Source organism: Mercenaria mercenaria, chromosome 2 (genome assembly GCF_021730395.1).
Source record: "Mercenaria mercenaria strain notata chromosome 2, MADL_Memer_1, whole genome shotgun sequence".
Lineage (NCBI taxonomy): Eukaryota > Metazoa > Mollusca > Bivalvia > Venerida > Veneridae > Mercenaria > Mercenaria mercenaria.
In genome coordinates, this window is record NC_069362.1 from 113,368,676 (window position 1) to 113,383,338 (window position 14,663).

Here is a 14,663-nt window from a genome sequence, read left to right on the forward strand (position 1 = left end):
TAAAAATCTACGAGGTATTCTCATCACTTGATTGCTGGCATAGGTGTTGTGCAAGATTTCTATTCAGGTCCCCTTTTTCGGAAAACTTGTAAAAGATATAGCTTTGGAACATTGCAAACGTGATTTTCATCATTAGTTGAGTTAGTAAATTAGAAGCAATACATATGTCGCGTATTTTGACAGAATTATAGTCCTTTCTGTACTTAGAAAATCGTAATGTTTTCCGGATGTATTTTCTGTGTAGGTCCACATCATTTGAATACTATTACAGCAATAGCTTCGAAACCTTGCTCCGTGACTTTATCATTATTAGATGAGTACGTTGACCAAGGACCAAAACTCTGACATGCATCTTGTCAGAATTATGACACTAAAAAACAATGGGTATTTGTTGGATATTTTATTACCACTTTTGAATACGACAGCATTCGATCCCCTGCAGTTGTAACATATATTGTAATTACATGCTATTTGTTGAATAAAATATTGTTTAAGCCAATACGATAGCTTTGAAAAATGTTTACACCTTTTCGTCATCAATAGGAAAGTAACATGACGAAGAGCCATAACTCCTTTTTTTGTATATTGCCCTATGCAAATCTCTTACAGACGAGCATTGGCACTGTGGTGCTCTTGTTTTCTCTAGACTGCCACCATCAACTTGCCTAAACTTCTCACTAACACCTTTCCTAAACTAACACACATTGTGCAAAATATTTATACGCTGGTGCATGCAACAGAAACAAAATCTAACGTTATGAAAATATTTCTGTTTTCCATAAATATTTCTTTAACAATAGTTGTTTGTTTTTGTTTTTTTGCTGAAAAAAAAAACACACAAAAAACATCTTCCTAATTCATTTTTTTTCGTGATCTTAAACCTAATTTTACTGGCTACATGTTAAGATAAAATAAACAGAATTTCTGGAGAATTTACTTTAAATTCTTGGGCATATTCATGATGAATCTGTTAAAGGTCCTTGTTGCTTTCATCACTTCGTTGTTTCAAGCATTTGTGAGCTTTGATTAATCCAAATATCCATTTTTTTTACGTAAAATGGCTTATCAATTTATGGAAATGAACAAAAAATTGCAAATTATCAGGAGGAAATGAACAAAAACTGGTTCATGCAAATTATCACTTCCTAGTCAAAATCTGATGAAAGAAATCCCTATATTACGGAAAAGGGTCTAATGGAAGTTTACATAATTATAACTTATTACTGCAATAAACGTCCAATCAAATGTACTTGCACATTCAAATAAAAAAGAGAAATATCATTTCATATCATATAAATAGATCTCGAAAAAAATCTCGTCAAAATCTACGGCTCTCTAAGAACGATTTAAAGCCAGCTTACATTTTACGACAATTTTTAAAAGAAAGACGTAGTTTGACCAATATCTAGAATTGTGAAAAGAGCTACTTTTATTTGTAAAAATTTCAATTGAAATCGACTGTTAAAAAAGGAGCATTGTAAATGAAAAATTGCATTGTCTATATTCTAAAATGTTTTTTTTTTTTTAAAGTAAATCTTGCTAAAATATGTTTTCTTAGAATGACAAAAGAGAAAATTTACAACAAATCATCTGATGAGCTAAGCGTATCAGTCATTGGTAACAGTTTTTGAAAAAAAAATTTGTACTTACCATATGTTTCAAAAACAAGGAAAAATAAAACCAAGGCAATAAATCCCGCTTTCATAATTTTTGTTGTTGTTGTCATTAACACTTTTGCGTGTGTCCGAAATTATCGAAGGATCTGTAAGATTGAGAGATACTACTGCAAGTATTTATACGGCAACTCTTAATGGAGAATGCTGCTCTAAAGTCTGTCACACATGGTCTGCATGGCAATACAGAGATCAGTTCCACTATAGGATAATCATTTATCAATTCCCATTGACATAAGCCGTATTATAGAATGTATTCTAGGACATAAAATGAACATTTAAATGATTTATTGTAGCACCCATCAAAATTGCTACTGTTTTAGTATAATATATTGCTTCTTTTGTCATCTGGAACTATGATTGATTATTAGAGCAAAAATGTTCTGCATGTTTAGTATACAGTTTTCCTAATCCCTTATTTTTAAAAATTTAGGCGACAAATCTATTATTACTATATAATGCCATTTTTTTCCCCATTTCCATTTTGATGGAGAGACTGTCATGTTTTCATTTTGTAGTGAATGGAAAGTCGGTGAATACCATTTGTGATAAGGCACTTTGTTCTGTGAATGACGCGGATATTTTGTAGAAAAGAACAGTTAATGTTTTGTAACGTTTGATCACCTTTTCCAGTCCGCATTGTTTTTGCTATGTGGGTGGTTGGACTGTGGTTTGTAAGAAATCTGCAAGTTTTTTTTTTATTTAGCTACATGCTCCTCAGTCTCTCATACGTCTCCGGTATTCATTCTTTCGGTATTTCATGTATAATTAAATGAATTTAAGTTTGGCATGTTTTGATGTTTACCTGGCAATTTAGGATTGTTTTCGTTATTTATTCAGTTTTTTTTTTAACTCGCCTCGTTTCACATCGAATGTGCTTATTATAACAGTCTCCGGATTTTGTTTGCAAATCTGGAATTCTCGCTAACTCAGCTACCTTTTATCTTTGACTTTTCTTCGATTTTTTGACATCTAACAAAAGTTCGAGTTTCACTGAGAAATAATTGGTCGTTTCCTTTTACATATCTTAAAAACTAACTCTTTGGACGATTTCAAAGTAGGTTCTCCCATGGGAGTATTTTATTCTCCAGTGGGGTTATTGCTATCCCATGGGACCCCACGCGGGAGGTTTTCTCCCTCTTTACCAATTACGGGAGAAAATCCTGTTTGTTTGTTTTTTTCTAAAATTCTAAAATAAAAATATTTTAACTCAGATTAATAATATATGTAATAAGGAACTGTTCTGACATGATGTTACGTTGAAAAACGAATTTTGAAAATAAAAAAACTCCCAGATTTGTTACTAGAAAAAACCTCCCACGGGAGTTTTTTTTTACTAATTTATTATATGTTTTTAATATTAACTTAAATCTAACTTAAAGAAGTATTATTGCGCAAAATAGAAAAAATGTATCGTAAACCCCGCGTGAAAACCTCCCATTTTTAGCTCGACTATTCAAAAAATAGGTAGAGCTATTGGACTCACCATGCATCGGCGTCCCGATTTGGTTAAGTTTTTGTATGTAAGCTGGTATCTCAATAACCACTTGTGGGAATGGATTGAAACTTCACACACTTATTCACTGTGATAAACTGACTTACACTGCACAGGTTCCATAACTCTATTTGCTTTTTTACAAAATTATGGCCCTTTTTCGACTAAGGCATTTTGGTTAAGGTTTTATATGTACACTGGTATCGCAGTATCTACTTACGGGAATGGATTGAAACTTCACACACATTTTTTCACTGTGATGATCTGACATGCATTGCACAGGTTCCATAACTCTTCTTTGCATTTTTACAAAATTATGCCCCTTTTTTCACTTAGAAATACTTTGGTTAGGTTTTGTATGTAAGCTGGTATCTCAATATCTACTTATGGAAATGAATTGAAACTTCACACACTTGTTCACTGTAATGATCTGACATGCATTGCACAGGTTCCATAATTCTACTTTGCATTTTTACAAAATTATGCCTTTTTGTCGACTTAGAAATTTTTGGTTAAGGTTCAACTTTTAGCCTGCTGTTGGCAAACGATTCTGCCTTTACAGCCAGTCTGTTGGCAAGTGATTCTGCCTTTGCGGCCAATGCAGACCAAGATCAGTCTGCAGATACATGCCAGTTGATCATGGTCTGCACTGTTCGCTTTTGAATTTCAGTCAGTAAATTTTCAGTGAACACCCCTTTGAATAATAAATGGTACTGCCCAAATTGAATGACTGACCAATCCATTTTAGAAATGTAGTAGAGTAAAGGTTAACAGCGCTCACTCAAGCACTAGGGCAAAATCAAGCAATTCATGTGGTCCACAACTGTTTTCCGTACACTTTTTATGTTTAGATTGCTTGAAAACCTTGACAAGTCAAGCATTTTGTTTGTCTCCTTGCGACCTCGAGCCATCAGTGTTTTACTGTATTATAAATACAGGTGCAAAAAAACCCCAAAAATAACACAAGTTATTTTTGTGCATTTTATAACAACAGTCGAAATTCTACATTAACACATTTAACAACAAATAACAATGCAAATGTGACAGACAGTTATATCTTTAACCACAAACCTTAAAGTAAAAGTTGTTCAATTGAATCAAATATTCGAACCTTTGACAATTACAGTGTACTCTGAAAAAAACTGAACACTGTTACAAGAGGGCAGTGATTACCCTAAATCGTTCACCTGAGTTACACTGCTTGTTTGAACACTTTCGATAAAGCCCCACGCAAGAAAAATGTCTGTGAAATTATCTTAAAACTGAGTCAGCAGTTTCTTAAAAGAATATTCTTAAAGCTTTTCCTTTTGGTTGCCATGGCAATCAGAATTCTGCAGGTATGACATAGATTTACAGGAATCTGAAAGGAAACCACCCCAGGAACAAGTGAGATAAAAAAATTGCCAAAACTGTACAATGTAAGTAGTCCCAACTTTGGTCCCAATTGTATTAATGTGGTTCCCTTTCACAATACTGAACTCCCAGAAAACTGAATACCAAACACTTTTTGATGAATGGGTTAAAAATTTAACAAGGCATTATTGTTATGGATAGTGAAAGGGTTTATGGTATTGGGTGGAACCATTAAACAATCGAGTTGTGACCTTGACCTTAAGCTGGCAGGGGTGAATTTTAAATTCTGCATATTGTCTTGATAAATGGAATATTACAGTCAAGTCATATTAAAATCCTTCAAGGGGTTAAAGAGATACAGAGCAGACATAAAATGGAAGGCTTAAACCTTTGACCTTGAGTTGTGACCTTGACCTTGAGCCAAGAAGGCTGACTCATAAGTTCTGCACATCGTCTTGATGAGGTGATTAATTGACCCAAGTTTCATGAAAATCCTTCAAACAGTTTAGGAGATACAGAGCTGACACAAAATGGAAGGCTTAAACATTTGACCTAGAGTTGTGACCTTGACCTTAAGCCGAAATGACTGACTCGTAAATTCTGCACATCGTTTTGATGAGGTGATCATTTGACCCAAGTTTCTTGAAATTCCCTCAAGTGGTTTAGGAGATACAGAGCGGGCACAAAATGGAAGGCTCAAACATTTGACCTTGAGTTGTGACCTTTACCTTGAGCCAACATGGCTGACTCATAAGTTTTGCACATCATCTTGATGAGGTGATCATTTGACCCAAGTTTCATGAAAATCCTTCAAGCAGTTTAGGAGATACAGAGCAGACACGAAATGGAAGGCCTTAACCTTTGACCTTGACTTGTGACCTTGACCTTAAGCCTACATGGATGACTCATAAGTTCTGCATATCATCTTGATAAGGTGATGATTTAACTCAAGTTTCATGATTATCCTCCAAGGGTTTTAGGAGAAACAGAGCAGACACAAAATGGAAGGCTCAAACCTTTGACCTTGAGTGGTGACCTTGACCTTGAGTTGACATGGCTGATTTATGGGTACTGCACATCATCTTGATGAGGTGATCATTTGACCTAAGTTTCATTATTATCCTCCAAGGGGTTTAGGAGATACAGAGCGGACACGAAATGGAATGCTCAAACATTTGACCTTGAGTTGTGACCTTGACCTTGGGCCAACATGGTTGACTTATGGGTTTTGCACATCATCTTGATGAGGTGATCACTTGACCCAAGTTTCATGAAAATCCTTCAAGGGGTTTAGGAGATACAGAGTGGACATGAAATGTTACGGACTGACAGACGGACGGACGGAGACCATTCCTATAACTTCTTTGCCTGAGAAATTTCAGAATGCACTCTACGTGACAAAATAGTTATTGTAAGTTCTGACCCAGAAGATGTTTGGTATTGTCAGAGTGCACTGTACATGAGAAAACAATTATCAAAAGTTCCAATCCAGAAGGTGTTTGGTAATTTCAGAGTTCACTGTACATGAGAAAACAATTATTGAATTTCTTGGTCCAATCCAGAAGGTGTTTGATAATTTCAGAGTTCACTGTACATGAGAAAACAATAATACTTATTATTGAAGATTCATTCCAGAAGGTGTTCGATATTCTCAGAACGCACTGTACATGAGAAAACAACTGCTGAAAATAATATTTAACAAGAATTTTCAATATCTTATGTTCATGATAAATAGGGATGGCAATGAATAGCATTTCTGGTATTTGAGTATTTGGTCATCCTTCCGAATGATTATTCGAATATTCAGTCATCAACTGATCAACAAAATAACTCAAAATCTGAAGTGTTTATCACACTAAAATCTGCGAAAATTATAACCAATTTTGGTGAATAAATAATTACAATGAAAAGAATTATCAATCTTAAAAAATATTACATCATAATAATTGGTCTTACTGATTGTGTAAGGGTCAAGATAAAATTTACAATCAATATTGAAAGTCATAAAAGAAAAGATGATTTTCATGGCTATTAATCAGCATTTAATAAACAACATCTGGAATGTGATGGTATTAAAATTTTTGAAGGTCCTACTACTTGTAATATATTGAGTATGACAAGTTTATTACAAATGGAATGCCAAAAATAACAAGAACACCGCCATGCGAGTGCAGACACTCATCTGATTTTTTTGTCTCTGTATAATAGAAATATTGTCTTACCCATGACTTTCAAAGTCTAAAAGGATCATAATTCTTGCTAAAAGCAATGTAGAGTTACAGTACTTGCTGTGCAGAGTCAGCTTTTAATGGCAAATAACTGCTCCAAGTTTTAAAGCAATAGCTGAGCTTTGACCGTTTAGGGAAAAAGTTGACCTAAATGCAAAATTTAACCAAGAAATCTGACATTTTCTAAGTCCAAAAGGGGCCATAATTCTTGCAAAAAGCAGGATGGAGTTATGTTTCTTGCTGTACAGAGTCAGCTTTTGATGGTGAACAAGAGTTGCAAGTTTTAAAGCAATAGCTTTGATAGTTTAGGGGAAAAGCTGACCTAAACACAAAATTTAACCAAGAAATCTGATTTTCTAAGTCCAAAAGGGGACATAATTCTTCCAAAAAGCAGGATGCAGTTATGTTTCTTGCTGTACAGAGTCAGCTATTGATGGTGAACAAGTGTTGCAAGTTTTACAGCAACAGTTTTGATAGTTTAGGAGAAAAGCTAACCAAAACATAAAACTTAACCAGGCAACGCCGACGCCAATGCTGATGCCAATCAAGTGATGACAATAACTCATCATTTTTTTCAAAAAATCAGATGAGTTAATACAACAAATATGTGAAAAAACATTAACAAAGGTAATATGCAAACAAACATTGTATTTAAAATATCTTAAAAAAATACCTATGTATGATGTAAACGTAAAGAACGGAAGCACAAAAATAAATATCATAACTATGTATAGATATGACATAGTGGCATTGTGTTTATTTCACAGTACAACCAAAATATTTTTCATCTAGCAACACAGGATTTAATATTTTCACTGAATCATGTAGCCATTAATGAAAATGTACAATTTGTAGTTTAGGAATAAAAGATATTTTCTTGATATTTGATATTTTTCAAAGTGTGTAATCAAATTTTGTACATTTGATATTTTTTATCCAGTGAAAACTATTTTCACTGAAAAACATACAATTATTTTCTTAATATACATTTGTAAGTAGTATGATTATAGTACAGTAAATATATTTATCATCCATTGTGTAAAAGATATTATTGATATCTCATGCAATATACTATTTTTTTAAATAAGCAGCCATTGTGAAACATACTCATCAAATAATATGACTTGACTAAGACAAATACTGTTGTGTATGACTAGAAAAATGGAATGGGCTTTACAAACAAACAACTAATAGCAGTGAAATCATAGCTTTTTTGCGGGGATACGATTTTGTGGATTTCAACTTTTTAACATAAACTGAATACAAATGTTACATTGCAGATTGACCCGGTATGATTTCACAGCAGGTAATGAGTTATGGAACCTAAAAACATTTATGCTTTAAGAGAATAGCACTATACATCTGACAAAGTTTGATCAGTAACAAGGTAAATCTTATTCAAAGTTCCAAATCAAGTTTTCAAAAAACATGATTGTAAATAAATTTGGTTGACTGTAAACTAGAACTTGAAGATCTGTATTCTCGAATGTTTCTGGATTGCTATACTAGATGAAAAGGCAGCATCAATTAATTAACTAAAATGTTTTCTTACATAAGCATGACATTCTAACCATGTTGAGGTATTAACTGGCATTTTAAAACTCACTACTACAAAATGCACGTACATGATACCTAGTTTGATTTGCCCTTAAAAACAGTATATGCTTAACACTGATAGTATCAAATGGAGAAATGAATCAGCTGAATAAAATACAATGACACAATTAATCAATTAATATCACAAACATTCACCATATTAAGCATAACTGTACCTGTGGTAACTATAAAACTTTGAAGACCATTTTAAAATATCTTAAACTGCCTTACTTGTACTGATAAACAGTAGGCAATGGGATGTCCACTAACTTCGTAATTGTGTCTAATTTTCAGAAGCCTTATCTTAGACAATAAACATGGCCTCAGCCATGGTTTGAAAATAATCATTCTACAATTTATTAAAGCACAAGCATCTTTCAAATTTCAGTTTTAACAAGAGGTGTTTGTAAATAATTGATGTCCCATCCCCCATGATTGTCTGTCAATAATAGCTTAGTGTACGAGTAAGTTGTGACCTTCACCTTTGACCTACAGACTGTCTGATCTTAAACAATTATAACCATCAAGTTTGATGACCGTATGTAAAAGCCGTCTTGAGGTACATAAATCCTTAAACATTTTAGTCTCAAGGTTATTGTGACCTTGACCTTTGACCACCTGACAAAACTACACAGGACATACACTGACAATAAACAATAAGGCTATGAATTTTAATGACCTTGGGCATAAGCGTTCTTAAGCGTTTGATCAAAAACAATTTTTAGCCTGAAGGTCACTGTAACATTGACCTTTGATGTACTGACCCATAAAAGCCTTAGGAGTCATCTTCTGATCACAGGCAGTTGATAATCCTAGACCAAAGCATGTTCTTTTTTGATCTCGAGGTCACTATGACCTTGATCTTTGACCTACTTATCTCAAGGCAATAGGGGTAATCTAGTAACCAAACACAATAACTCTATGACCGAACATAATCATTTTATGAAGTCTGATGAAAGTAAGCCAAACATTCTCTAGTTACTAATCGGAAAATGTTTTCAGTCTCAAGGTCACTGAGCTTTAAGGGTCATTTTGTGACCACCTACAATCATCTTATGCACTTTGACTCCTCTAGGTCTAAACATTCTCCAGTTATCCGTTGGTAAATATTTTCAGTTGCAAGGTCATTCTGACCTTGACCTCTGACAGGCAGTCATCCTATGCAGTTTGACCACCATTGACCACAATATTCATTATTAACTGATGGGAAACTGAAGTGTCCATCCATGGACTGACAAGTGGCAGCAAAAAAATACACCAACTCCTCTTTGAATGGGGCAAAATTATTAAATCTACTGAAATTTTTTAAGACTGAAACTACTTTTAAAAAGCATAATCCTTACTGTGATGGGACAGGTGATGGATGATATCTACTCATTATATATTATGTCAATGTATCTGAATGTATAATATTCCTTGCAATAGTACCACCAACACTGTCTTGACACTTGACTGATAATATATTTTATCTCTAAACATGCTCAGATCTACTGAGTTTGAGTACAAAGCAATAATACTTTAAATAAAATGCAATTATCTATTTATGTACTTGAATGTTTATCAGCTAGCATATGTGTATGTTTTTAGATCTCATAATTTCTGAATTTGCGCAGCATTTCTGATGGCTCATCTCTTTTCCATGGTACTTTCTTCTCATAAAGGTCTGTAAACCCTGAAAATATATTCACACTGTTCATAAGATAGATACTTTAAAAAACTTAATTTTGTGGACATTCTATTTTGTTGTTTAGACTGGAACTAATCTTCTGTGTGTTGGCATATGAATTTATTGACTTTTGCTGTCAATTACAGTCCACTTTATATTTGACTTACTTTTCTAAAGCTGAAGCTAGGGGCCTCCGTGGCCGAGTGGTTAAGGTCGTTGACTTCAAATCACTTGCCCCTCAACGATGTGGGTTTGAGCCTCACTCGGGGCGTTGAATTCTTCATGTGAGGAAGCCATCCAGCTGGCTTACGGAAGGTCGGTAGTTCTACCCAGGTGCCCGCTCGTGATGAAATAATGCACGGAGGGGCACCTGGGGTCTTCCTCCACCATCAAAGCTGGTAAGTCGCCATATGACCTGTAATTGTGTCGGTGCGACGTTAAACCCAACAAAAAAAAAAAAGTTGAAGCTCGCAAAAAGACTCAATCAAACTTGACTCTATGAGACATGTCCCTCATTCTTATCCTTTGCTTAATATCATGTTATTAACTTGTTGTAATTATACAATTCTGTGTTATGTACTCTTGGGAATAAATATGCTTAAACTAAACTTGACTCTATTATAGTTTGCTTTACATTTCTATTTCATTCCAAAATCTTTTATTATCTCCCCTTTACCAGACTACAAGTAACAAGATACAAGTAACAAAAGAATCATTAATCAATGGTATTGATTACTTTAAATATTACCAAAGCAGCAGTGAAGTGACAAATGTTGTTGACATTGTAAAGAAATAAACATTTTGCTCTTAATATTTTCACTTCGGAGAAAACAAGAAAATAACAGCTGAAATATTTTCGAATGAAGCTCTAATTTAATTTAGTTGGAAAATGTAAAACTAATACTGAATTAAATTTGACTGCCACAAGGAAACAAAGTTCTGGAATCTTTTCTTTAACCTACAGAAGTCAGTATGATGGTTACCTGTTTTACTATGATTAAGTTGACTAGATATATATGTTGATTGTGAGGTACTATGGTCACCCATCTGTCCGCCAGTCTGATCAGGGTGTGGCTGTGTTCTACTAGAGCATTCCTCTGCACCCTCTAACATACTCTCTTTCTTTGGACTCATCCAGTGCATTGACTGAAACATATATCACAGCTAATGAAAAATACTTTTTACCGTAATACAACTTATTGATGTACATTATAAATTGAAACTAAAATGTAATAAACTCTATAGTTTTCACTCTGTTTTATTACAGAGTGAAAACTATAGAGTCTTCAATACCCCTTCTGGTAAAAACAATGTTATAAAATGTAATAAACATTTATTAAATAGCTTGCCAGTCGATAGTCAAAATTATTGCCTGAGAGGATAAATAGTTTTGATTACGGTATTTACCAGCAAGGCATTCAGCAAGTGTTTAATTACATGATATCAGAAATAAATTCTGACAGTTGGATAGCAGATACTGTACATATGATGGTCTTATTTCTGCCAATATTTGCTAAATAGTGCGTTTCTAAAACTTAAAACAGTCTTGAAATAACAACCAGTGATATCTCCAAAATATAACCAGCGATTTTATAGGCATGAATTCTTGAATACACCAATATCAAGGCTGTTAAATAAAATTGTTGTGACAAATACCAATGACCTACAGTGTGTACAGCTCCTCTCAGATTGCACCATTGCTTGAATGGCATTGATATACCAGCATGTCGCCATTTGTCATACAATGCTCTTTTCTCATCATCACACAGTACATCCTTGGCTGTCTGAATCCTTTCAAACACCGCAGCTGAAAAAATGAGCCGCATAATGAGAAAACCAACACAGTGTATTTGCGACCAGCATGGATCCAGACCAGCCTGTGCGAATGATCTTGACCTATTTCCCATTGGGGACTGTTTACCACAAGTAAAAAATGTATGGGAAGTAGTCTGAAATATAGTTCCATGACACAAAAGATGTGGCAGTTTTTTGGTATACTTTTATTGTTGCTGGAGAAAAGATCAGTTGTAGACAATTTTTGTTGTAAATTTTCTTTTTTCTTAAATGTAAAATAACACCTCAAAATAAATGATTCTTTTTTAAATTTTCCATACTTATGTCAGTAATGAGCTACATAGAGAATAATAGGTTAGTGCCATAGATGAGAAAGTTTATCTGGCGAGGTGGAGGAGGTTATCGGGTGAGCCGAAGGCGAACCTGATAACGTCCGGAGCCGAGCCAGATAAACTTTCTCCATCTTAGGCACTAACCTATTATTCTATTTATCTTGTCATTACTTCATTTTCCGATATTTGGCAATTTATTTTACAAAAATAAGTGTGCGACAACCGCTTTAATGACGTCATATTCGTAATGACGTCACTTATATAATGACGTGATTACCAGCAAAATCGCAATAACTTCTTCGTTTTTGAATAAAAAGTCATTATTTGACCACTCATTTTCTTAGTTCGGACATTTCCAACACAATGATGATGGTTTTGTTGCAAAATTTCTTATGACAACAATATCGATCATAAGGTCACATGATCAACTGACCGTATATCACTGGTCACATGATCAACTGACGGTATATCAAGAAAGATATACGGCACCCTGATATCGGGTCGAAAATTCTGCAAGTGACAGGATAAATGTATTTAAGCATGTTGGGTTTTTTTTTTGCAGCATCTCAAACTTAGTGTTGTTATACTGAATGCAAAACTACCTACTTGCAATATATTTAAACTTAAGCTGGATATTCTCACTGTGAGTATCAGAAAATCTCAGCTGTCATTAACTTAGCAAACAAATCTTCTAATAAATTCAACACATAATTCAAGTGCAACTTTGTAACAAATTATTAAATAAGGACTGAAGTTTATTGTGGCTGTCAAAAACCAGTTGAAAGGATGAGAATGGTTTCAAATTATACAGAAAATCATAAAACCTTTGACTGGATCATCTGGATGTTTGTCTGGGTGGCAGTGTAGAACCCGAGCCTTGTATTCTGCTGTTATCTGATCTTTCTGAAAAATGACCAGCAGACATCAAATACTGATGCTGATGCAAAAGTTTGAAGTGTCCTAATATTAGTCAAACCTTGAACTTGGTTTTCATGAAATGATTATTGCATATCTTGACAGAATCCCAAGGACAGATCGATTGTTAAACCTGTAGTGTATTTATTATTTTCAGTCCAAAATTCATTTCAGTTTGATGTTATGTCAGAACATCACATCTGAAATTTGGTATATTTTTTACTAATCAGATGAAACTAAATTACAAGCTCCAAAACACATGAAGTGTGAAGCGTAACTGTCTTTGTTTGAAAATTTAAGTATCTTGTAAGAAAAAGTAATTTGCTGTGCTACAGATTATAAGTAGAATTCAATCATCTATCTTCCATTATTGTCTAATCTTTTACTTATCTTTTACAGGGATGTAGAGTTGTAGACACTTTTGTGTGCGTCATGCCTGATACTTGGTTACACAGGCGCAAATACACAAGACATATAGCTAGTACAACGTAGCATGCAACTCTTGCAGACATACAGATAAGATGAAAAGATAAAACGAGTAAATTTTATCCTTTCATACAATCTTTTTGTTATGAATAGAGCCAACTGAATACAAGATTTGCAGTAGATAGCATACCAAGAATGCAATCTGACTAAAGTACATCTCCTATTACGCTACGCATAGGATCTGAGAACGACCTATTCATAGCCTCGTTCTGACGACCCTTTCGCTAGCCAATCAGAGCTTAACTTACAAAATTTAGCAAATCTACCTGTAGTCTTGCCTTTGATATTTACAATTCTTATGTCGGAATGTGTCAGATAGCCGGTTAGCTCAGTCGGTAGGCCACTTGCTTAGTAATCGAGGGGTCCCGGGTTTGAGCCCTATAATAACTGCACATTTTTCTTTCTCTTTGACATTCTAACAAGCCGTATCATTGGTTAAAATAAAAATAGCAATACTGGAAATCCAAAATATACAGAAGAAGTATGTGAATGGGTCGTTCTCAGATCTTCGTTTAGAAGATCAAGTACTTCAGTCAGATTGACCAAGAATGTATCGTGTACTTTTTTTTCAGATATTCAATAGTTACATTTGATCTTTGTGCTAGCATGTTTTGTAAATTATGCAGGGCAGATATAACAGATCTATTTTGCGCAAAGATTATTCAATTGTTGCGCAGATAATCAACATACAAAGATAGGTTATTATATCATTACTACTTTGTAATAATTCTGTGCAATTTGAGGAAGGTAAAAAATAACTTTAAGAGCTAACAGAGACATACTTACAGATGACAGCTCATCACAGCCCAAGATTCCATAATAATCTTCATTATCATCTGGTTTATAGCCAAATATATTGCTTAAACCTTCATTCATTTCTAAAAATGTAGTTATTTTAATTATTCTGACAGGACAATGTTGACAATATTTTGACAGGGAGGGATAAGTCATTATATATTTAGTATAATCATTAATGAAGTAAATAATACGGTATAAATCTAAAGCATCACGGTGTAATTAAATTTAAAATTAAAATTTTAAATATTTTTTTTTGAAAAGTTGTGAAACTTAAAATATGAAACGCGTACAAAACAAACCATACACTTTCTAGATAATTTTCCTTCC

At 33.9% G+C, this 14,663-nt stretch overlaps 1 protein-coding gene across 1 annotated transcript; it reads right to left on the reverse strand.

Annotated features, from left to right (window-relative positions):
* Window positions 1-4,135: 4,135 nt before the first annotated feature.
* On the reverse strand, window positions 4,136-14,641 carry LOC123564942 (dnaJ homolog subfamily C member 12-like). Its single transcript, XM_045358872.2, has 5 exons — window positions 14,325-14,641; window positions 12,962-13,040; window positions 11,679-11,818; window positions 10,995-11,157; window positions 4,136-10,017 (listed from the first exon to the last, which is right to left on the reverse strand). The coding sequence occupies exons 1-5, from the start codon at window positions 14,487-14,489 to the stop codon at window positions 9,929-9,931; spliced, it is 636 nt and encodes a 211-aa protein (XP_045214807.1). The 5' UTR covers window positions 14,490-14,641; the 3' UTR covers window positions 4,136-9,928.
* Between the last annotated feature and the right edge of the window lie 22 nt (window positions 14,642-14,663).